Here is a 25,438-nt window from a genome sequence, read left to right on the forward strand (position 1 = left end):
GGAGGCAAATGAGTACAAAACAAATCTGGTCTATTTCTTGTTCTGACCCACTCCATCTATCTTTTACATCTTTGGCTGGCAGCAGACGGTGCAGAAGGACTGCATGCCATCCATATCTCATGGCTGCTCGGCAGAAGATGGTACAGTACGACTGCTAGCCATCTTCATCTCTTGCCTGCCTGGCAGAAGATGGTACAATACGACTGCTAGCAATCCTCATCTCTTGCCTGCCTGGCAGAAGGTGGTACAGTACGACTGCTAGCAGTCCGTATCGCCTGCCCGCTCACCATAAGACGGTTCAATAGGACTGACTGCAGGACTAAAGAGAATGACCTGGTCAAGTCACTCCAAATTTAGTCCCTGCACCCATGTCTGCTCAGGCGCTCCCAGCCGACGTGGCCAGGAGCACCTCGGACATGACGATGACGGCTACCAGTCGTACTGTACCGTCTGCTGCCACAAGGCAAGGGGTTGCTGCTACTGTGTAGCAATGCCGTACTGCGTCTGCCAGCACCCAGGAGACATAGGGTGACGGTTACCTGAGCGGGCTCCATGCTTGCAGTGGTATGGCGTCTGCACAGGTAACTCAGGAAAAAAGGCGCGAAATGATTGTCTGCCCTTGCTTTCACGGAGGGAGGGAGGGAACGGGGGCCTGACGATATCTACCCAGAACCACCCGCGACAATGTTTTAGCCCCATCAGAGTGCTCCATTGTGAGTGCTCTGGACAGCACTCTCAGATGCCCGATTGTTTGCCATTGCTCTGACGCTGGGAGGGGCGCTTACAGGGTTGGCTTCAGGGAGCTAAAATCAACAAAGGGGGTGGCTTTACATCAAGGAGTATTTCAGACAGGACTTCACGGAGAGTTCCAATAAGAAATGGTGCACCTAAGTTATTGTTCTTATTGGAACAAGGAGGTTAGCCTGGCCTCTGATTGATACATGGCTAGATTTACCTCGCTGCACCTTCTCTGGGAGTGACTGCAGTGTGACCCAGAGGAATGAGTCCCCTAGACAGGGGAGGGGGGGAAGCAAATGAGTACAAAACAAATCTGGTCTATTTCTTGTTTTGATCCAATCCATCTATCTTTTACATCTTTGGCTGGCAGCAGACGGTGCAGAAGGACTGCATGCCATCCACATCTCATGGCTGCTCGGCAGAAGATGGTACAGTACGACTGCTAGCAATCCGTATTGCCTGCCTGCTCACCATAAGACAGTTCAATAGGACTGACTGCAGGACTAAAGAGAATGACCTGGTCAAGTCACTCCAAATTTAGTCCCTGCGCCCATGTCTGCCCAGGCGCTCCCAGCCGATGTGGCCAGGAGCACCTCGGACACGACGAGGACGGCTACCAGTCGTACTGCACCGTCTGCTGCCACAAGGCAATGGGTTGCTGCTACTGTGTAGCAATGCCGTACCGCGTCTGCCAGCACCCAGGAGACATACGGTAATGGTTACCTGAGTGGGCTCCATGCTTGCCGTGGTATGGCGTCTGCACAGGTAACTCATGAAAAAAGCCGCGAAACGATTGTCTGCCCTTGCTTTCACGGAGGGAGGGAGGGAACGGGGGCCTGACGATATCTACCCAGAACCACCCGCGACAATGTTTTAGCCCCATCAGGCATTGGGATCTCAACCCAGAATTCCAATGGGCAGCAGAGACTGCGGGAACTGTGGGATAGTTACCCACAGTGCAATGCTCCGGAAGTCGACTCTAGCCTCGGTACCATGGAAGCACTCTGCTGAGTTAATGCACTTAATGCACTTAGAGCATTTTCTGTGGGGACACACGCACTCGAATATATAAAACCGATTTCTAAAAAACCGACTTCTATAAATTCGACCTAATTCTATAGTGTAGACATACCCTAAGATTAAATAGATAGCTGGAGGAAGGGGGAGTCTTAAAAAGATGTTCTTTGTAAGGGTCAAAAGGAAACAAGGTTAAGATGGAGGACAATCACAACCAAAACACAAAAAGAAAAGGAGGACTTGTGGCACCTTAGAGACTAACCAATTTATTTGAGCATAAGCTTTCGTGAGCTACAGCTCACTTCATCGGATGCAATTTGTGCTTTGTGATTACAATTACTTTTTTTCCCCACTCTTATGATGGCAACTGTAAGAGCGGGAAAATAAAGTAATTGTAATCACAAAGCACAAATTGCATCCGATGAAGTGAGCTGTAGCTACTTACTGGGTACAGTTGCCATCATAAGAGCGGGAAAAAAAAGTAATTGTAATCACAAATTGCATCCGATGAAGTGAGCTGTAGCTCACGAAAGCTTATGTTCAAATAAATTGGTTAGTCTCTAAGGTGCCACAAGTCCTCCTTTTCTTTTTGCGAATACAGACTAACACGGCTGTTACTCTGAAACCAACCAAAACACAGCTTCACTTTTGTTGGTGCGGCATGGCATTTTTTCCTATTTTTGAACTAGGTGTGGAACAGAAGGTATCACAGAAAACTAAAAAACATGAAAGAAATTAAGACATCACACAAAGATTTACCTCCGAGATCTAGCAACCAGAATTTTTCCGAAACAATTCACTCTCTCTCTTACTTGCAAAGTATTGTATAAAGTAGTGACCCATATAAATCACACAGCTACAGGAAACATACACAAGTAAATACCAATATAAGTTACAAGAAAATATTTACAAAAAAACTGGAACTTGATATATCCCAGTAAAACACTCAGCACATCAGAATAGGGTAGAACAGTTCCATAGCTTGACAATCAATTATTTCTCTTCATACTGACACTTAACAAGTGGAAATAATAAAGAAAAATGTTGACAGAAATTGTCCTTGGCTTAAATCTGAGTATTTCCAGCAAAACTTTAGTTTTCCCAGGAGCACTAATGGATTCTGTTCCCATTAAAATCAATGGCAAAACTCTCTATGATTTCAATAGAAGGAAGATCATGCTTTGATTAAGATTTGGTTAAGGACACACAGCAACGATATAAGGAAATTAATTAAATGTCATGACTCTGGAGGTGCAAAGCAGATGATTTAAGCCCTACTTAACTGGCCAGTGGAAGACTTCCCTGGTGTAAGGGAATCCTACAGTGGCATAGGGCCTCTGTAGCAGTTTTTATGTCACCTATTCTGCTGAACCTAAATGGAGGATGGAGAGAGAGCATGGCCAGGGTGCCCATCTACCAGAACAGCCTTGTCTGCAGCAATCATAACACAGAGAAGCACTAAAACTGCTCTACTTCGTGCTAGGGACCAGGCTGGTATCTGCTGGCATCAGGTCAAGAATGAGGCTGCATTTGCCCCTCTCCCTGGCTGTGTACCAATCACAGCTCAACCAGTCTGGAGGATCTGGACTTGAGAAAGGATTTTAGGGGTTGCCTCATATAACTATAGCTCCTATCCACAGATGTTCACCTAATATTGTCCTGGAGCTATTAGATGTCCAGACTTTTATAATCTTTTTCACTTTAGCCAGTCATCTGACCCAAGCAGCTTAACACTATAGGCTTGCTTAAAATGTGGGAGGTTGCCAGCCCTGAAGATTAATGGGAAGGAAGAGACTTCTGGCTCATTTTTTTAACATGGGACAGATTCTTAAGAAGATATACAGCGTTCTGTCAGGGATGCTACTGTCAGTAGTTAAATGCAAGTAAAGAGTTATGTAAGACTCCCTGGTACAGTTATGTGAGAGGGTTTGTCTATGCAGTCTGGACCATTAAACACTTTGACATGTTCTTTAATTCAAGGGAAGTTCTAAAGATAAGATTATGACGCATAAAGGAGTCTGCTGCATCACAACCGTCTTCTGGTAATTCTTTTTAAACTTTTGAACTTTTCAGAATTTAATTTCATCTTTACAACTGTAATCTTTATTTACAACTTGATAGTGTATTTTTAAAAGGAAATTAATCCTTTACAGAGTTATAGGTGAGCCTGCATTTTATCATGTATTTACAATGAACAAATGCAGCTCTCTCTTACTTCATAGCTTCTTCCTTCTAGGAAGGATGAATTAATTAATCTGGATCAACTCTATGAATCAAATTCTTCTCTGAAAGTAGTTTAATTCACAACAGTAGTTACTCTGGATTTACACTGATATAATGACAGGTTTCAGAGTAACAGCCGTGTTAGTCTGTATTCGCAAAAAGAAAAGGAGTACTTGTGGCACCTTAGAGACTAACCAATTTATTTGAGCATGAGCTTTCGTGAGCTACAGCTCACTTCATCGGATGCATACCGTGGAAACTGCAGCAGACTTTATATACACACAGAGATCATATCATCTCTGTGTGTATATAAAGTCTGCTGGAAAAAGTCTGCTGCAGTTTCCACGGTATGCATCCGATGAAGTGAGCTGTAGCTCACGAAAGCTCATGCTCAAATAAATTGGTTAGTCTCTAAGGTGCCACAAGCACTCCTTTTCTTTTTACTGATATAATGGAATGCAGAATTTGTTTCTATGTTTGAAACATAATGAACATGCTTTCTGAATACAATATATCAGTCTTGTAGAGCTAAACAGTAGTTTAAATGTTGGTATTTAAGGAACCATAAATTAATCCAAATGCTCTTTTATTATCAGGTATCGGTTCATCCAAGCCACTACGCTAGACATGGAAACCAAAATACATTTTTTGATTCAGGCAGCATGTATGATAAAACATTTTCGTATACCATCCTTGAATGGAAATATTGCCTGGTGGAGTTAATTTGGATAGGATTATATCTGAGTGTCTGATTACATATCCACTGTCTGAAATGTATATTATGTGGGAGTACTTTCTCACTTTTTGGATCTGAAGAACTGAAGGGTCTGTCTGTGGATTAAATGTTTATCTACATGAATTTGTTGCTTTCTCATTATAAAATGCCTGTTGGCAGTTTTTAAAAGGTCTATAAATCTCTAGGACAGGAACAGAACTATTAAAAACTTCTAGAGGTGAAAGTTTTTTAAATGATTACTGTAATACAGCTATTAAGTAACAGTAATGTGCAGAGGTCTCAGTCAGGACAGTGGCTCCGTCATGCTAAGCACTATAAAGCACATACTGTATAAGATCAAAACCTTACAATGGACAGATGTGTACTATAAAAAGAATGAGATTATGTACAGAAGAAAAAAACTATTTATCCTTTTGAGTGGCAAGAAAACTCATGTTGTGACTCAGGGCTGAAGGAAAGCTGACAGGTATGAAGAACCACATGATTTGGGCAGAGACATCCCTTAACGACGAATTTATTAAAGGAAGAACTCTATATCCTAGTAAAGAGGACAAGAAAGAAGTTGGTAAAGTACAAGAATGCACTAGTAAGCAATGGTGAAAAGTAAAAGAGTCCCATTTAAATATAAACATGTGAAGGCAAGCAACTGAATATTGACAAAATGTACAAGTGAAGGGTGAACTAGAGTGCCTGGTATTAAATGAGGATATGGCTATAACAGGCATCATGGAAACTTAGCGGAAAGAGGATAGTCAATAGGACACAGTAATATCAGGGTACAAAATACATAGGAATGATAAAGCAGGTCACGCTGGTGAGGAAGTGGCACTATACGTGAAAGCAAGCACAGAGTCAAACAGAGTAAATATCTTAAATGACTTATACTGTACCACAGAATATCTATGGATAGATAATCCATGCTTGAACAATAGGAGTATAGCAGTAGGAATATATTACCAACCCCCTCATCAGGATGGTGACTGTGAAATGCTTAGGGAGATTAGAGAGGTCACAAAGGCAGAAAAATGCAATAACAATGGAGGATTTCAACTATTCTCACATTTACAGGGTATATGTCACCTCAGGAAGGAATGCAGAGAGAAAATTTCTAGATAGCATTAAAGACTGCTTCTTGGAGCAGCATGTCCTAGAACCCACAAAGTGGGGAGACAATTCTTGATTTAGTCCTACGTGGAGCACAGGATCTGGTCCAAAAGGTGAATATAGCTGAACCACTCAGTAATAGCACATAATGTAATTAAATTTAACATCCTTGTAGGAGGAAAAGTGCCAAATAAACCCACCACAGTAGCATCTAACTTCAAAAAGGGGAACTACACAAAAATGAGGAAGCTAGTTAAACAGAAATTAAAAAAAAACAGTCACAAGGAAGAAATGCCTGCAAACTGCATGGAGACTATTTAAAAATACCATAATAGAGGTTCAGACTAAATATATATCCCATTTAAAAAAAGACAGTAAGAGGACCAAAAAAATACCACCATGACTAAACAGCAGAATAAAAGAGGCAATTGAAGGCAAAAAGCATCCTTTAAAAATTGGAAATCAAATCCTACTGAGGAAAAAAGAAAGGAGTATAAACTCTGGCAAGTAAAGTATAATAAGGCAGGCCAAGACAGAATTTGCAACTAGCCAAGGACACAAAAATTAACAGCAAAAAATTTTTTGGTACATCAGAAGCTGGAAGCCTGCCAAAAAGTTAGCAGGGCCACTGGACAATTGAAGTGATTACGTAGCTGTCAAGGTTCCTTCCCCACTCTGAACTCTGGGGTACAGATGTGGGGACCTGCATGAAAACCTCCTAAGCTTACTTTTACCAGTTTAGGTTAAAACTTCCCCAAGGTACAAACTATTTTACCCTTTGCCCTTGGACTTTCACTGCCACCACCAAACGTTTATCTGGGTTTATTGGGAAAATGTTGTTTGGAAACGTCTTTCCCCCAAAAATCCTCCCAACCTTTGCACCCCACTTCCTGGGGAAGGTTTGGTAAAAATCCTCACCAATTTGCATAAGTGACCACAGACCCAAACCCTTGGATCTTAGAACAATGAAAAAAGCATTCAGTTCTTGAAAAGAAACATTTTAATAGAAGAAACAGTAAAAAGAATCACCTCTGTAAAATCAGGATGGTAAATACCTTACAGGGTAATTAGATTCAAAACAGAGAATCCCTCTAGGCAAAACTTTAAGTTACAAAAAGACTCACAGATAGGAATATTCATTCTACTCAGCACAACTTAATTTCTCAGCCATTTAAAGAAATCAGAATCTAACGCATATCTAGCTAGATTACTTATTAAGTTCTAAGACTCCATTCCTGTTCTGTCCCCTGCAAAAGCATCACACAGACAGACACAGACCCTTTGTTTTTCTCCCTCCTCCCAGCTTTTGAAAGTATCTTGTCTCCTCATTGGTCATTTTGGTCAGGTGCCAGCGAGGTTATCCTAGTTTCTTAACCCTTTACAGGTGAAAGGATTTTTCCTCTGGCCAGGAGGGATTTTAAAAGTGTTTACCCTTCCCTTTATATTTATGACAGGAGTACTCAAGGAAGACAAGGCTGTTGTGAAGAAGCTACATTAATAATTTGCATCCCTCTTCACTGCAGACAGTTATGGGTAGAAACCCACAACTGTGCCATTCTTTTTAGGTGACAAATCTGAGGAACTGTCTCAGATTGAGGTGTCATTAGAGGAGGTTTTGGAACAAATTGATAAATTAAATAGAAATAAATCCCCAGGATCAGATGGTACTCACCCAAGAGTTCTGACAGAAATCAAATACGAAATTGCAGAACTTCTAACTGCGCTATGTAATCTATAGCTTAAATCAGCCTCTGTATCAAATGATTGGAGGATAGCTAATGTAATGTAAAAGGCTCCAGAGGTGATCCTGGCAATTACAGGCCATTAAGCCTAATGTCAGTACCAGACAAATTGTTTAAAACTATAGTAAAGAACAAAATTATCAGATACATAGGTAAACACAGTATATTGGGGAAGATTCAACACTGCTTTTGTAAATGGCACTCATGCCTCACCAATCTGTTAGAGTTCTTTGAGGGTGTCAACAAGCATGTGAACAAGGGTGATCCAGTAGATATAGCATACCTGGACTTTCAAAAAGCCTTTAACGACGTTCCACATCAAAGACTCTTAAGCAAACTATAGAGTCATGAGATAAGAGGAAAGATCCTCTCATGGATCAGTAACTGGTTGAAAGACAAGAAACAAAGGGTAGGAATAAACAGTCAATTTTCACAATAGAAATACATAGAGTTTCCCAAGGATCTGTACTGGGACCTGTGCTGTTCAACATATTCATAAATGATCAGAAAAAAAGGTGTGAACAGTGAGGTGGCAAAGTTTGCAGATGATACAAATTTACTCAATATCATTAAGTCCAAAGCTGACTGTGAAGAGTTACCAAGGGATCTCACAACACTGGCTGACAGGGCAGCCATATGGCATATGAAATTCAGTGTTGATAAATGTTAATTAATCCACAAAGGAAAAAATAATCCCAACTATATATATAAAATGATTCTAAATTAGTTCTAAATTAGCTGTTACCCTTTGTGATGTCCCTTGCTCCGGGGGTGGTTGGTAGGGAAGCAGCACCTACTAGTCAGGGGCTTTGCCCCGTGACTTGCCAGTGGGTGTTGGTAGAGGAGTCCGGGCCTCCCAGTCCACTGAGCTCTGTCCCAGGGCCCGTTGAGGGCTATCAGTGATCTGACAGCTGGGGCACCTAAGGTGCCCTCCATGGGCCACTTCCTAACACACACCCCACAATTGTCCCAAGGTTGCTGTCTGGGTTAAGACAGTGTGAAGGGTGTCCGCCCAACATGAGGCACCGTCTGCCAGCTGCACACAGCATAATAGCTCCCGCTCTCTCAGGGTGGCAACTGTCTCCTCCTGGGCCATGTCAGTCCTAATGCTTTCCCCTGCTGGGGTAGTCCAAAACAAAACAAAGGGGATTAACAAAATAGGGAATTCATATAAGGGGGAGAGGGGAATTCTTCCATCTAAGGTGGTCTCTGCAGCAGGTCCTCCCTTCCCTCAGGGAGGGACCTTTGGGCAGTTGTTTTAGGGAGAGATTCTGCCTTTCCTCAGCTCTTCTATGCTGGAGCTGCAGGATACAGGTCTGCTCTCTTCCCTGATCTCCCAGCAAGTGAGCTGTTTCCCTGCCTTTTAATTCCTTCTCCAGTTGGTGCATTTCTTACAAGTGTGGTGGGGTGGTGCTGGCTGAGCCCAGAGTAATTCCCTACTCCTTATTTGTATACCCCCATCACACCACTCAAGAAAGAGACCTTGGAATCATCATGGATAGTTCTCTGAAAACATCCACTCAATGTGCAATGGCAATCAAAAACGCTGACAGAATGTTAGGAACCATTTGGAAAGGGATAGCTAATAAGACAGAAAATATCATAATGCCACTATATAAATCCATGGTACGCCCACATCTTGGATACTGCGTGGAGTTCTGGTCATCCCATCTCAAAAAAAGATATATTAGAATTGGAAAAAGTACAGAGAAAGGAAACAAAAATGATTAGGTGTATAGAACAGCTTTCATAAGAGGAGAGATTAAAAAAACTGGAACTGTTCAGTTTAGAAAAGAGATGACTGAGGGGGGATATGATAAAGGTTTATAAAATCATGAATGGTATAAACAAAGTGCATACGGAAGTGTTATTTACCCCTTCATGTAACACAAGAACAAGAGGTCACACAATGAAATTAATAGGCAGCAGATTAAAAACAAACAAGAGGAAGTATTTCTTCACACAATGCAAAGTCAACCTGTGGAACTTGTTGCCAAGGGATGTTCTGAAGGCCAAAAGTATAACTGGGTTCAAAAAAGAATAGACCTATCCTCTATGAACTCATCTAACAATAGCTATTAGCCAAGATGGAAAGGGACACAACCCCATGCTCCAGTCAGACTGCTAGACTGCCTCTGACTGCCAGAAACTGGGACTGGACAACAGGAGATGGATCATTCAAAAGTGCCCTGTTCTGTTCATTCCCCTGAAGCATCTGGCACCGGCCACTGTCAGAGACAGGATAGTGAGCTAGAAGGACCATTGGTCTGACTCAATATTGCCATTCTTATGTTCTTACATGCGTTTATTATTATTTTTCTACGGCAGAAGCTGTGTTTTTGCTTTCAGATACACTTGTTTTTGGTATTGCTGTGCTCTTCAATGCATGGTCTCTGCCCAGACCACACAGTCTAAATTCAACATGACACAACAAGGGAGGGTATCTGACAAAGGAGGGAAGAGGAAGAAGGTGATAAAGACTATTTTGGTAGTAGTATTTGGATGAAGTGAAGGAGTGGACATGAATGATATAAAATACTTAGGAACAGTTGCTGAGGAGGCACTTCCATCCTTATTAGAGGGAAAATACCAAATTAAAAACCTTGGGTCTAATTTTAAACACTTGAAAGCTTAAGATAGGCATCAAGTTCTACACCTGGGTACTCATATCAGTGCATAAGCACCCAAATGTTGATCTGAACCCCCAGAAGTGAAATGGGCATCCTGACACAGCCCGGTTTTCAAATAGGCATCTGAAAGCTTGCAGCATGTCATACCTGGTGTTAGGGTTTGAGATAAAAAACAGCCCACAGTCTGAGTATGTTGTTGGAGCTATGCAGGTTACATCTGGGGTGTTTCCTCACACAATTATGCTAAAAATATTTTGAGCATCTTTTTTTTGTTTTCCACAAACAATAAAACTTCATAGGAGAGAGAAATTGCACCCGAATTCTTGGTATTGTCTTTCAGTCCTGGGTAACTTCCAAGCAACGGTCACATATAGCAACCTTCTCACATCACTTTGGACACCTGCAGATTGCTCAGTTCACTTTAGGACTGTACCCCAATTTCGAGTAACAGATATCTGAGTTTTGACAGATGTTTAACACTTAACTGGAAATTAATATTTCAGGTACAACAAATCCAAGGCAATAAGTGACTCCAGGTCCTGTACAGACAGAGGGTCATGATGTGAGGAAGTGGGACAGAATCACTTTGTGTCTTTCAATATTTGGAGGATGGTGAAAAAATTGGCAATGAAACATGTAAGAAAATGAGCCTGACAAATCTGTTCTTTCCCGAGTTTCCTTGTGCTCTGTGTGCCAAGTCTTGCTTTCACAAGCAGGACCCACTTCCTATAAATACAATCCATAAAGCTAGCAGCTGAAAATAAACTCTGCCTTCAATCCCACAAAAAATCTGGGGTCATTCCCTCTTATTTGAAATAGCATGGCTGGCACAGAACTCCCCATTTTTCTCACATTTCCAACAGACCAAACTCAAAGTAAAGAGTTGCTATTTCAGAACATTTTGAAGCTGAAATGTAAACATTACCATGCAGGGAAGCAGGACTTGAATGTTATTTTTAAAACATCTGTAGGATGGTAGAAAGAAATTTGTCCTGGCAGCAGAGAACACCTCATGGGAACAAGGAATAACAGCAAGGAATGAGTGATTACTAGCAGGACTATGACAACTATAAATTGGAAAGATAGGATTGGTACTGAACACAAAGCCATCTCCGTTGTCCTTTGTGAAACTGTTAAGAATTCTGGTAGTAGCTTAGGGACCATTTCAGCAGTGATTTAATCAAATCAGAAATAAAACAAGGCTGGGTTGATCTACATTAACAGGTCATTTAAAATCTGCATATTATTTGGTCCACGTTGAAAGTTTCCAGTAAAGTACTTTCAAAACACATCAAAATTATTTCACATTTGTTAATCACTAACAGTGTACTTGGCATGTATAAACACTTGCTGTAGAGAAAAGCATGCTTCCTGCTTCAGTATGCTTATTTTAAACCCCCAGTCCTGCAAGAAGTTGAACACCAGCAATCCCTCTAATTTTTTTACGTCCATGTGCGGAATGAATTTTGATATGTACACTAATATGGAGGTGATGTGTGACACATCATATTACTTCATATTACTGCACGTAACAAAATTCATGGGGGGAGATGAGGGGTTCGGAGTGTGGGAAGGGGTTCAGGGCTGGGGCAGAGGGTTGGGGTGCAGGCTGAGGGAGGGACTCCTCTCCCCAGCAGCTCCAGCGGGCCTGGACCAGGCTGGAGAAGGGGCATCTCTCCCCACCTGCCTGCTTGGCCCTTGAGAGCAGGCTGGGCAGCTTACAGGGAACATAGTTGAACCACCTCAATTCCTGTTGAATTTAGGATTGGATCACCAAGTATACAATATATTTCAAACATAACTCAGAAGGGGATGGCCAGGTATTATTCCAGACACAATGGAAAGAATGGCTGAAGGCAAGAAGATAGAAGTATAAGAAGAATTCAAAGGGAGCGAAAATAAAGCAATACAAGTGTTGCTTGGTTCCTACTGACTATTAAAGCAGAATTTTGCAAGAATAAGGAATCGTTGATTAGCATGATTTCCTGTTGTCTCACAGATTAATACCTTGAAAATAAATTCAACATCTCACCTCTGTGTTAGCCGGTCTCCTATGATATATCGATAGATAGATAGATAGATAGATAGATAGATAGATAGATATAAAAAATAAGGATATACGAAGTAGCACGACACTAGAGAGTCATTGAGAGATATAATGGGTATATTATTCAATTAACTAGTTTTACCTAATGAATGGCATTCCTGTTTGTGCAAAATCATATTATTTACTATTACTAACTTTATACAAACAGGAATAATATTCAGTTGCTAAAATTTGAAAATATATGTACCTCCAGGCAGGTAACATAGCACAGTGGTTATAAGAAGGCACTAAGCACTAGAAGACCAGAGTTGCTATATGAGCTCTAGCAATCCACTTAACAACTTTGTGCCTCAGTTTCCCCATCTACAAAACGGAGAAAATACTTATCCACTTGTGTAAAGCACTTTAAGAGTTTGAGGTGAAACTATGAAAGTGCAAGATATTATCATATCTGACCCAGTGTTCCCTAAGTGTATATGATTCTTTAAAAAGTTATTTTTTCCTTTGAAAAAGTCCATAAAAAAACCTGAAAATGAATACAAATGGCTTTGTGATCTCCTGAGGAAAAAGTCAAACGTAACTAATCACTAAGGCACATAAATCTGAAAGATAAAATGGCTCTCAACTGTCAGACACTTCTTAACATTTAGAACTGAGCCCAGTTAATTATGGAAACTATTCATCATGTGTTAGTAGACAGGGATACCTCCTGGGTTAAGAAACTATAGTCTTCCAACACCGTCATCATCAATCAGTTCATTTGACAGAAGGAAAAGCAGAGTCTGGAAAGTTGAGTTTAGGTTTGTGGTTTTCATGACTGACTTTTTTGAGGAGATTTGTTGCATTTATTTTTAAGAAATGTTTATGTTGATTTTTTAGTTACTATTGTTTTCAGGTTTTGATATTTCTAACAGGCCTCAATCCTGCAAGGAGCTTGCTGTGGTGGGATCACTGAGGTCAGCTGGTGCTCCCAGAAAACACTCAGAACCTTTCAGAATTAGCTCCATAATTGTATTCTTTAGAAAAAATGTAATTCCTTGAGTGCTCACATTGTACATCCAAAAGAGACAGTCCACCTGATTCACCACTGCGTTACTCCCGTTTTACTTCACTGAAATTATTAGAATTACATTGGCATAAAAACTAGAGTAACTCAGTGATGAATCAGGCCCAGTACATTTTGATTTGAAGTAAAAAAGAGGGAGTCGCAACAACCCCTGAACTCAGTACAAAAATCACAAGAGAACATTGAGATAATTCAGCAGTGTTTTACCATTCACAACGAAAAATCACTTTGTTGAAACAGAGACAAGACTAACCCCGGTCTTTTTTCTTTAACTTAAGAGCACGCTGATTAAAGTGGCACTTAGACTGTAAACATTTTGTCTTCTATTTTCTAGAGAAGCTCCTAGCATCTTTGTGGATGACAAAATAATAAAACAATGATTTAATATTACTTGTAAGTGACAAAATCCCAGCCATTCAGTTTTAATCATCAAACATAAGACAAAATAAAAGGTTAAGAAGACACTTGATCATGTTCTATAATTATCTACAGAGAAAGAAGATATCAGATACTTCAGAGCTCTTTTATCTAGCAGATAAAGGCATAACAATATCCAAAGGCTGAAAGCTGAGGTCAGTAAAATTCAGACTGGAAAAGAGAGGTAAATTTTTTATAGCAAGCGTAATTCAGCATTGGAACAGATTACCAAGTGCTGTGGTAAATGTTCCTTACTTGGGAATTTTTAAAACAAGAATGGATGTCTTTCTAAATGTATAGCTTTATCTTTCCCAGCATTATAATATTCCCTTGCAGTTTGCAAAACCAAAATGAAATGATCCTGTACTAAACCAATTCTTTATTACAAATCCTAGAAAACATTTTAATCACATCAGTAAAACAAACAAAATATGTTACTGAAGTTACAAATAATCTATGTATTTCACCTAAATACTATCTGGAAAAAAATACAAGAATGCTATCCTATTTAAAGAGAAAATAGAACCTACCTACTGTGATGTTCCCTGTTTCAGTCTGAAGGGTTGTGTCACCTATAAGAGAAAAACAGAGTCGATGTTTTAATGATAAGAGAAACTTATTTTATACAGTCCATTCAGAGACTGCACAGATTATCTGCATATCTGAGAGTCCTGCTTCAATGACCATAATACAACTGATAGTCTACATATTTTTATTTGGGTTGCACATAAAAATTAACAAAATAAATCAATACAAAATATATTACTTTATATTCACAGAGTTTCATTCTATGAAAATTCTTAACAAATGTGGAAATAAAGTTTAAAAATATGTAGATATGGGAAACAATCTAAACTTTATGTGTAAAACTTTATGAACATATAGACGAACAAAAAAAGCCAAAAGCATTTCATGGGTATCAAACAATACTTTTTTATTATTACTTTGTGCCAGAGTTGTTTTTTTAGTGTGCAGCTAACTACATCAGCCATTTGGTTGACTAAACTGGTTTAATTGTATGTGTAACAAAAATGGCATGCAGATAGCTAACCAAAAAAAGTTTCCATCTTCCAACAGGGATATATTTTCCAAGCTGAGCGTGGGGGATTACAATAATATTTTTTTCCAGGAGGGGTTTTTCTGTTTCATTCTACAAGGCTGCTTCTTAAAAAATTCCTGTGGAGTCATTGCACATTACCATGCTATTCCTTTCAAACCTCTCTTCATGTCAGACTCCAATGTCAATCTGTGCAAGTAATCACATTAGCATCTGCAGCCCTGTTTTGAAAGAATTCAATGAAATGAGGATCTGACAAAGTCATAAATCTGCTAAAGGAATCAGTTTATTGTAAACTGCCTTATGTATTTTATGCTTGCTCAAAAATATTGATACATATCAACATCGTGGAAAGTAGTAAATAATTTATCAGTTTTTAATTTGTTTAGCAAAACATGATTCTGTTCAGCTGTACTACTGTATCATATTAATTTCTTATGGACACCAGAGCAATCTATTTGACAAAGAAAGGGCTGGTGCTGCAAAGTGTAGAGCAGTGGTTCTTAACCTGTGGTCCCCAAACCCCTGGGGATCCTCAGACTATGTCTAAGATTTCCAAAGAGGTCTGCACTTCCATTAGAAATTTTTTAGGGGTCCACAAATGAAAAAAGGTTGAGAACCAGTGGCTTGGCGGGTCCCACTAGACATACCAAACATCCTCAATTTTCATGGACTTTATTGGGATTTGATAGTGCTAAGCACCTCACACAATCTGGCCCCAAGAGATTAAAGAGAATAAGTGTAGAATAGTGCAAGAGATCTGGAGCATGTAAAATCATCTCTTGTTGTACTTGTCAATTTCTGATCAGACAGTACCACATCGTATTATACGCAGATACCTTCAGACATACTAAATCCATGTACTGTACTCTTCCTGTTCAATTACAGTGCTTGCAGAGTTTGCAAGGTCAGTGCCTAAGGCTTACGATCTACCTAATTAAAAAAAATGCAATTAATAGTCTCTCAATAGCTGGTAGAAGGTATTATACACATACATCATATATATGGAGCAACATTCACACACAAAATACATTCAAAATGCAAAGTAGAACTGCACAGGAAAGTAGTATACTGGAAAATACAGTTTAAAAATGGTTTCCATGATTCGGAAGTTGGCAACAATATGATGAAAGAAATTTACAATTTTCAAGCTCCTCAGAACAAGACTGAAAATTTTCACATCAGAGGTCAAACTGAGCAATTTTCGAAGACAACAGGCATTACTAAGGATGGAATCAGGCCGTTTTTATATGTTCTATCGACTTGAAAGAGGTTTCCCCTCCCTTGCCCTTTCCAGCCTCAGATATACAACCTATATATAGGTCTCCTCTTTTCCTCCAATTTGTTATTAATACTTATTTCAACACAACAAAAAGAGACATAGGGCCAGATTCAGACCTGTTGTAATCAGGTGACTCAAACAGAACTTCAGCCACTTACACCAGCTTTGAAATTAGCCCCTAGTTTATAAATTATCAAAGAGATCCCTGAAGAACATTAAACATTTGGAGATCATTAACTCAGCCAATTTGACAAGTTGTTTGGAAGGCAGAGACTAATTTTTTCTGTGCTGTATTGTGAAATGTCCATAGAGTATATATAAAACTAACTTTAAAGTCATGCAATTATTCCATTAATACCAATAGTTAGTTAAACTTACAATTTTTCAGCTAACTAATCCTTCAGCCTAAATATATTAGGGGTGGAACAGAGGAGAGCTGACTATATTTAAATATTGGTTGGTTTATTCTGCACTACTAGATGTTATGTTGGGGTGAAGTACTATAAATACTGCACTCTAGCAGCTTTAATAGATCACTGATGGTGGTGGCTTACTGTGTCGCTTTCTGTTTTTTCTGAACATTAATTAGAACCTTTTCCTGCTTTCCTAAGTTTTGTTTATCTATAGATATTGTAAGTCTCAGCATCAAGGTCAGTTTGAGGCCAAACTCAAGATGTGGCTTCTGGGATGTGAACAGTGTCATCATATTTCTCTTGTATTGTATTGCTTTCCCTGTGAATTCCTGACTTAGGCCCATAAGGGGACAAGGCATGCATGGGAAGGGATAGAGTTCATATCCTTGCACTTCTCCTTAGCTTTGGTTTTCTATTGTGAAGTTGATGCTATTCAGACCTATGTCTATGAAGGAGCTAACACCAGACTGCTAAAATACGTAGAATTTTGAAATGAAGTCATAATCTGCCATTAAAAATGTAAAAGACTCATTTTTGTGCAGGGACTATGTTTTCATGTGCTTTTACAGTGCCAAGCTCAAGGAATAACAAGCCTTTCCACATGTCATAGCTTCTTTATAATATCGAGGTGATAAGTTAATGATAGCATAAGAGAGTTCCCATTTTAACCTTTCTCCGTGCTGCACATAGCCAAGATCTTTTAAATCAGAAGTTCATTTCAAAAGATTATGTGACAGAGGAGGAAAAAGGTCTGAGTGTATTGGTTGATCACAGAATCACGCCAACATGATGCAGATGTGAAAAAGGCTAATGCAGTTCTAGGCTGGCACAGGCGAGGTATTTCCAATCGAGACAGGAAATATCTGTTACCATTATACAAGGCACTGGTGAGACTTCATCTGGAATACTGTGTGCAATTCTGGTCTCCCATGTTTAAGAAAGATAAATTCAAACTGGAACAGGTGTAGAGAAGGGCTACTAAGATGATCCGAGGAATGGAAAAACCTACCTTATGATAGGAGACTCAAAGAGCTTGGCTTGTTTAGCCTAACCAAAAGAAGGCTGAGGGGAGATATAATTGCTCTCTATAAATATATCAGAGGGATAAATACCGGAGAGGGAGAGGAATTATTTAAGCTCAGTACCAATGTGGACACAAGAACAAATAGATATAAACTAGATAGATATCAACAAACGTAGGCCTGAAATTAGACAAAGGTTTCTAACCATCAGAGAAGTGAAGTTTTGGAACAGTCTTATAAGGGGAGCAGTGGAGGCAAAAAACTTAACTGGCTTTAAGACTGAGCTTGATAATTTTATGGAGGGGATGGTAAGATGACACTGCCTACAATGGCATGTAGCTGATCATAGAATCATAGAATCATAGAATATCAGGGTTGGAAGGGACCCCAGAAGGTCATCTAGTCCAACCCCCTGCTCAAAGCAGGACCAATTCCCAGTTAAATGATTTATGACTGCTAACAGCAAATATCTCCACTACCCAGTGATGGGACATTAGATGGGGAGGGCTCTGAGTTACTACAGAGAATTCTTTCCTAGGTGTCTGGCTAGTGGGTCTTGCCCACATGCTCAGGGTCTAACTTACTGCCATGTTTGGGGTTGGGAAGGAATTTTCCTCTGGGTCAGATTGCACAGACCCTGGAGTGCGGGGCTTTCGCCTTCCTCTGCAGCATGGGGCACAGGTGACTTGCAGGTTTAGACTAGTGTAAATGGTGGCTCCTCTGTAACTTGAAGTCTTTAAATCATGTAATTCAGTCAGAGGTTAGGGACTATTACAGGAAGTTTCTGTGGCCTGCAATATGCAGGAGGTCAAACTAGATCAGGGGCTGGCAACCTTTCAGAAGTGGTGTGCCGAGTCTTCATTTATTCACTTTAATTTAAGGTTCACATGCCGGTAATACATTTTAATATTTTTTAGAAGATCTCTCTCCCTATAAAAGTCTATATATTATATAACTAAACTATTGTTGTATGTAAAATAAACAAGGTTTTCAAAATGTTTAAGAAGCTTAATTGAAAATTAAATTAAAATGTTGATCTTATGCGGCCAGCCTGCTCAGCCCGCTGCTGGTCTGGGGTTCCGTTCACCTAGGCCAGCAGCAGGCTGAGTGGGGCCTGCGGCCGGGACTCCGGCTGGCAAGGGGCCAGCAGCCAGAACCCTAGACTGGCAGTGGGCTGTGCGGGGCCAGCAGCCGGGACCCCAGACCGGCAGTGGGCTGAGTGGCTCAGCCCGCTGCCACTCAGGGGTTCCATCTGCCGGCTCCTGCCAGCTGGGATCCCGGCTGCTGGACCCACTCAGCCCGCTGCCGGTCTGGGGTCCTGGCCCTGCCCACATACATTGGGTACCTACCTTCTCCCTGGTTCTAGCCCCTTTTCTTCCTCTCTGTCTGCACTGAGCTGGGGGTGGGAGTGCACTAAGCACAGGGCTGGGGGTGAAGGAGCAGGCTGGGGGTTGGGGTGTAGGGTCTGGCCAGGAGCTAAAATGAGGGAGGGGGCTCAGGGTTGGGGCAGGAGGTTTGGGTGTGGAGTGCTTACCTGGGGAGCTCCCATTTGGTAGGAGGGGTGCAGGTGGGAATGTGGAGTGGAGGTGCAGGAGCTCCCATTTAGTGCTCAGGGTGGGGGTGGTGATGTGGGGGGTGCATGGGGTGTGGGGGGGCTGGGTATGTAGGGGGGTACAAGAGTCAGGGCTGGGGTCGTGGGGGGGTGAAGGAGTCAAGCAGAGTGCTGGATGTGTGTGAGAGGGGTACAGGGCTCAGGGCAGAGGCCTGGGGGGCGTGCAGGGCTCGGAGCAGAGGGCTGGGTGTGTGTGTGGGGGGGTCAGGGCAGAGGGCTGAGGGTGTGGGCTGGGGTCGTGGGGTGCTCACGGTAGGGGGCTGGAGGGGGTATGCCCTGCTTCCACCCCGCCCTTCTCCAAGGCCCTGCCCCCCGCATCTTCTTTGGCTCCGCCGGGAGCACCAAGCACGATGACCCCGCTGCTCCTCCCCCACCCCCTCGCAAGGGCCATCAGCTGATTGGCCAGCAGGGAGGGACGGAGAGGAGGAGGAGGGGCAGGAACCCAGCATACTGCGGGAAGAGGCAGGGGAGCCGGCAGGACCAAGCTTCTGCCCCTTATTCCCTACCCCCACGGGAGGGAGTGGGGGGCGGAGAAGAGCAGGCCAGACCGGGCAGGATTTTTAATGGCATGCTGCTGCTGCCCCAGCAGGCAGCAGCATGCCATTAAAAATGGGCTTGCGTGCCGTCTTTGGCACACATGCCATAGGTTGCCAATCCCTGAACTAGATAATCATGATGGTCCCTTCTGGCCTTAAAGTCTATGAGTCTACTCTGCATGCTAACTCCTACCAAGTGTAGTAACTCTTACATAATTTAATACCAGTTGCTTTTTAATGCATTGTGGTCACGTAAGTAAGCCCTAGTCTACACTACAGGGTTAGGTCAAATTTAGCTGTGTTAGGTTGATTTTATAATGAATGTGTCTACACAAGCAACCCCATTCCATCGACCTAAAGGGCTCTTAAAATCGACTTCTGTATTCCTCCCCGGCGAGGGGAGTAGCGCTAAAATCGACCTTGCTGGGTCAAATTTGGGGTAGTGCGGATGCAAATCGACATTATTGGCCCCCAGGAGCTATCCCAGAGTGCTCTAATGTGACTGCTCTGGACAGCACTTTCAACTCCGATGCACTAACCAGATACACAGGAAAAGCCCTGGGAGCTTTTGAATTTCATTTCCTGTTTAGTGAGCATGGCGAGCTCAGCAGCACAGATGACCATGCAGTCCCCCCAGAATTGCAAACAAGCTCCAGCATGGAGCGAATGGGAGACACTAGATCTGACTTCTGTATAGGGAGAAGAATCTGTGCAGGCAGAACTCCAGTCAAAAAGAAGAAATGCTAATATATATGCCAAAATTGCACAGGGCATGATGGACAGAGGCTACAACAGGGACACATAGCAGTGCCACGTGAAAGTCAAGGAGCCCAGGCAAGCCTGCCAAAAGACAAAGGAGGCGAACGGTCGCTCAGGGTCAGAGCCCCATACATGCTGCTTCTATGATCAGCTGCATGGCATTCTAGTGGGGGACCCTACCACTACCCCACCACTGTCCATGGACACCTGCAAGGGGGGAGTCTAACACAACACGGAGGAGGATTTTGTGGATGAGGAGGAGGAGCAGGAGCAGGAGGAGAATGTGCAGCAGGCAAGTGGTGAATCTATTCTCCCCGTTAGCCAGGACCTTTTCATCACCCTGGAGCCAATACCCTCCCAAAGTGGGATCCCCGACCCTGAAGGCGAAGGCACCTCTGGTGAGTGCACATTTGTAACTACAGTATAGGGTTTAAAAGCAATAGTGTTTAATGTTTGATTTGCCCTGAAGACTTGGGGTGCATTTGCGGCCAGTACAGCTACTGGAAAAGTCTGTTAATGTGTCTGGGGATGGAGCAGGAACCCTCCATGGACATCTCCATGAAGCTCTCCTGGAGGTATTCTGAAAGCCTGAAAGTACTCTGCAGGTTTCTGGGGAGGGCTGCCTTATTTTGTCCTCCATGGTAGGACACTTTACCACGCCAAGCCAAGAGCACGCAATCTGGAATCACTGCAGCACAAAGCATGGCAGCGAATGGTCCTGGGTTTTGGTCGCATTCAAGCACATTCAGTCTTTATCTTTCTGTGTTAGCCTCAGGAGAGTGATATCATTCATGGTCACCTGGTTGAAATAGGGGAATTTTTGTATGGAAACAGTAAAAGGACCCCGTTCATGCTGCGCTGTTTGTGCTTGGCTACAAGGGATCATCCCATAGCCACGTGGCAGAGGGAGGGGTGAAGGGATCATCCCAAATAGCCATGCAGAGGAGTGGGGGGAGGTGTGTGCTGCACATCCACCCGAAAACCGCAGCCCCTCCTTTTAAATGGCAAACCCAACCGGCATTACTTCCTATGGGAAAGGAGGACGCTGCAGTTTGAAAACATTCCCACATGTTATGAAGGTGTTAGAAGCCAAACCTGCGTACCCTTTGGCTTACCATGGCTGCCTGGAAACCAAATTCTGTTGCCCAGCCGTTTGTGATGTGTCACCATACCGGCAGGCGTTCAATATAAAAGACAAAATGCGACCTTGTACCTAAAGCACATGTGCTGTCTGCTGTGAATTGCTTGATTCACTGTGAAAGAGTCTCCCTTTTGTTCTCAGAAATGTATTGTCTTAAATTTTACTCTCCCTTTTTATCTCCCCCCAGGTGCAAATGTTTCTATGCTCCCCTTATCATCTCCATCCCTGAGGTTACCGCAGATTAGAAGGCGAAAAAAAACACACTCGCGATGACATGTTTTCCAAGCTCATGCAGTCCTCCCGCACTGATAGGGCACAGCTTAATGCATGGAGGCATTCAGTGACAGAGTCCAGGAAAGCATTAAGTGAGCATGAGGAGAAGAGGCAGGATGCAATGCTGAGGCTAATGGGGGAGCAAACAGACATGCTCAGGCATCTGGTGCAGCTGCAGGAAAGCCAACAAGAGCACAGACTGCCACTGCATCCACTGTACAACCCCCTGTCCTCCTCCCCAAGTTCCGTATCTTCCTCACCTAGACGCCCACCACACCATAAACATCTCCCCCTTACTCTCACAGATATTATGGAGCACACAGCAAGCAGTAATAACATTGGGAATATTGGTTGCGCTGAGGTCAAACCTAGTCAGCAAACAGCACCAGTGAACTTTTAAATGTCCAAAGGCACATTCTACCACCATTCTGCACTTGCTCAGCCTATAGTTGAACTGCTCCTTACTACTGTCCAGGCTACCTGTGTATGGCTTCATGAGCCATGGGAACAAGGGGTAGGCTGGGTCCCCAAGGATAACTATTAACTTTTTAACATCCCCAACAGTAATTTTCTGGTCTGGGAAGTAAGTCCCTTCTTGCAGCTGCTCAAACAGCCAGGAGTTCCTAAAGATGTGAGTATCATGCCCCTTTCTGGGCCATCCCACATTGATGTTGGTGAAACATCCCTTGTGATCCACCATTGCTTGTAGTACCATTGAGAAGTACCCCTTGCAGTTTATGTACTGGTTGGCAAGGTGGTCCAGTGCCAAGATAGGGATATGTTCCTTCTATCACCCCACCACAGTTAGGGAAACCCATTGCAGTAAAGCCATCCACTATGACCTGCACATTTCTCAGAGTCACTACCCTTGATAGCAGAACTTCAGTGATTGCATTAGCTACTTGGATCACAGCAGTCCCCACAGTAGATTTGCCCACTCCAAATTGATTCCCGACTGACCAGTAGCAGTCAGGCGTTGCAAGCTTCCACAGGGCTATTGCCACTTGCAACTGTCAGGGCAGTTCTCATCTTGGTATTCCTGTGCTTCAGGATGGGGAAAAGCAACTCACAGAGTTCCAGGAAAGTGGCCTTACGTATGCGAAAGTTTCGCAGCCACTGGGAATCATCCCATACCTGCAAGACTATGCGGTCCCACCAGTCTGTGCTTGTTTGCCTGGCCCAGAATCGGTGTTCCACTGTATCATCCAGCCCCACTGCTGCCATGATGTCCCAATTGCCACAGCCCGTGCTTTCAGGAATGTCTGTGTCCATGTCCTCTTCACAATCGTCCTCACGCTGCCATCTCTTAGCCAGGTTCTGTAGTATAATGTGCGAGGTGTTTACAATGCTCGCAACAGCAGCAGAGAGCTGAGCGGACTCCATGCTTGCCATGCTATGGCGTCTCCACGGGTAACCCAGGAAAAATGGCGCAAAATGATTGTCTGCAATTGCTTTTACAGAGGGAGGGAAGGAACGGAGACTGACAACATGTACCCCAAACCACGACAATGTTTTTGCCCCATTAGGCATTGGGAGCTTAACCCAGAATTCCAATGGGCAGCAGAGACCGTGGGAACTGTGGGATAGCTTTCCACAGTGCACCACTCCATGAGTCGATGCTAGCCACGGTAGTGAGGACGCACTCCGCCGACTTAATGCGCTTAGTGGGGACATACACAATCGACAGTATAAAATTGATTTCTAAAAATCGACCTAATTTCGTAGTGTAGTCCTAGTCTATCAGATAAAGTAAACAAATAACAGGCCAAGGCATTGTGGTTTATATTCAGGGAATTTAAATAATTAATTTAAATCACTCGATTTAAAAAAACAATTTATTTAAATCAGGTTGAGGCTTTGTGAGATGGTTACAAGGCAAGCTGCACTCAGATACCTTTTAATCTCTCTCAGGTGTACCTTTCTGGGGACAGATTTTGCCACCATCACCCCTCCTTTTCTGGGAGCAACAATGTGGTTCTAAACTGGATTTCTGGGCTGCAGGTCCCCTCTTTACCATCTGTGTTAACCCAACAGGCTCAACTGCATTTAGCACCTGTAAGCTCTTTACCTCCAGGAGCCTATGACAGCAGCTGATTAAAGTGACTCAAAAACAACTTCTTCAAAACAAAGCATTATTTATTCACTCTACCTACTCAGTAAGCAGAGCAAATGTATATAACAAAGAAGACCTATTTACATTTCCCCTTACCAAAACCTTATCTTTCCTTGCAAGCTTTAGTAAGTTCCATTCAGCCCAGTTACCTCCATCTCTGGGTTGGGAGCAATAGTGTGCCTTGCTGCAGTGTGTTCTCTCTCTCTCTCTTTCTTTGAATCCCCATCAATGCTCACTGACACTCCCTGGGGAGCCCCTGGCTACTCACTCAAACCCCTCACTGCCCCCCTTCTTCTCTAGGCTAGCATCCCCTTTGATCCTAGGTTTGGCCTGGAAGGAGTAAACTTTGCCATCTTAGCTGGAGCCAGGCCGGAGGTATTTGCCATATATAGGGCCCTACCAAATTCACAGTCCATTTGGATCAATTTCATGGTCATAGGATTTTAAAATTGTAAATTTCATGATTTCAGCTATTTAAATCTGAAGTTTCACGGTGATGTAACTGTAGGGGTTCTGACCTAAAAAGGAGTTGTGTGGGGGTTGCAAGGTTACTGTAGGCGGGGTTGTAATACTGCTTCCCTCACTTCTGCGCAGCTGCTGGGGCAGCGCTGCCTGCAGAGCTTCGCAGCTGGGGAGCGGTGGCTGCTGACCAGGAGCCCAGTTCTGAAGGCAGAGCCACTGCCAGCAGCAGTGCAGAATAAAGACTGGCACGGTATGGTATTGCCACCCTTACTTCTGTGCTGCTGCCTGCAGAGCTGGGCCCTCAGTCACCAGCCACCGCTCTCTGGCCGCCCAGCTCTGAAGGCAGCAGCGCTGAAGTAAGGGTGGCATGCTACGGATTTCCATCCTTACTTCTGTGCTGATGCTGGTGGGGCGCTGCCTTCAGAACTGGGTGCCCGGCCAACAGCCACTGCCCTCCGGCTGCCCAGCTCTGAAGGCAGCACAGAAGTAAGGGTGGCAATACTGTGATCCCCCTAAAATAACCTTGTGACTCCCCTGCAACTCCCTTTTGGGTCAGGACCCTCAATTTGAGAAACACTGGTCTCCCCCATGAAATCTGTATCGTATAGGGTAAAAGCACACCAAAGACCAGATTTCACGGTTCATGACGCGTTTTTCAGGGCCATGAATTTGGTAGGGTCCTAGCCATATATGTTAGTTACAACGTATCAGTGGGTTTAATTAACAAATAAACACTCTCCTGATGGGTTTGCAATCTAAATGTTGCAGCTTTGTGCTCATTCAGGAGACCCAGGAAGTAAAATACACTAGAACTAAAAATAAAAATAAATAATTTTAATTTTCAAGCTAAGGGAAATGCAAAAATAAACAAATGGCAAAAGAGTAAATTCAAATGTAAAAATTGTCATTTTTAATAATCGATGGTGTTATTACTAAAATAGAGAAATATATGATTTTAAAATAAGATTTACCTTAAAGTTTCACCATCAGGTTAAAAACACGTGTTATAACATGTGCACTATATAATCATGAATAGATCCTTATACTT

General features: G+C 42.7%; 1 protein-coding gene across 2 annotated transcripts in view; it reads right to left on the reverse strand.

Annotated features, from left to right (window-relative positions):
- Positions 1-25,438, reverse strand: part of FAM185A (family with sequence similarity 185 member A) — a 77,789-nt gene that overhangs the window by 28,352 nt on the left and 23,999 nt on the right. For both annotated transcript variants that reach the window (XM_084638821.1, XM_084638820.1), the window contains exon 5: positions 14,251-14,292. In XM_084638821.1, coding sequence (XP_084494947.1) covers positions 14,251-14,292 — 42 coding nt within the window. The remainder of the gene's footprint in view (positions 1-14,250; positions 14,293-25,438) is intronic.

Source organism: Lepidochelys olivacea, assembly GCF_965140295.1.
Source record: "Lepidochelys olivacea isolate rLepOli2 genome assembly, chromosome: 1".
Classification (NCBI taxonomy): domain Eukaryota; kingdom Metazoa; phylum Chordata; order Testudines; family Cheloniidae; genus Lepidochelys; species Lepidochelys olivacea.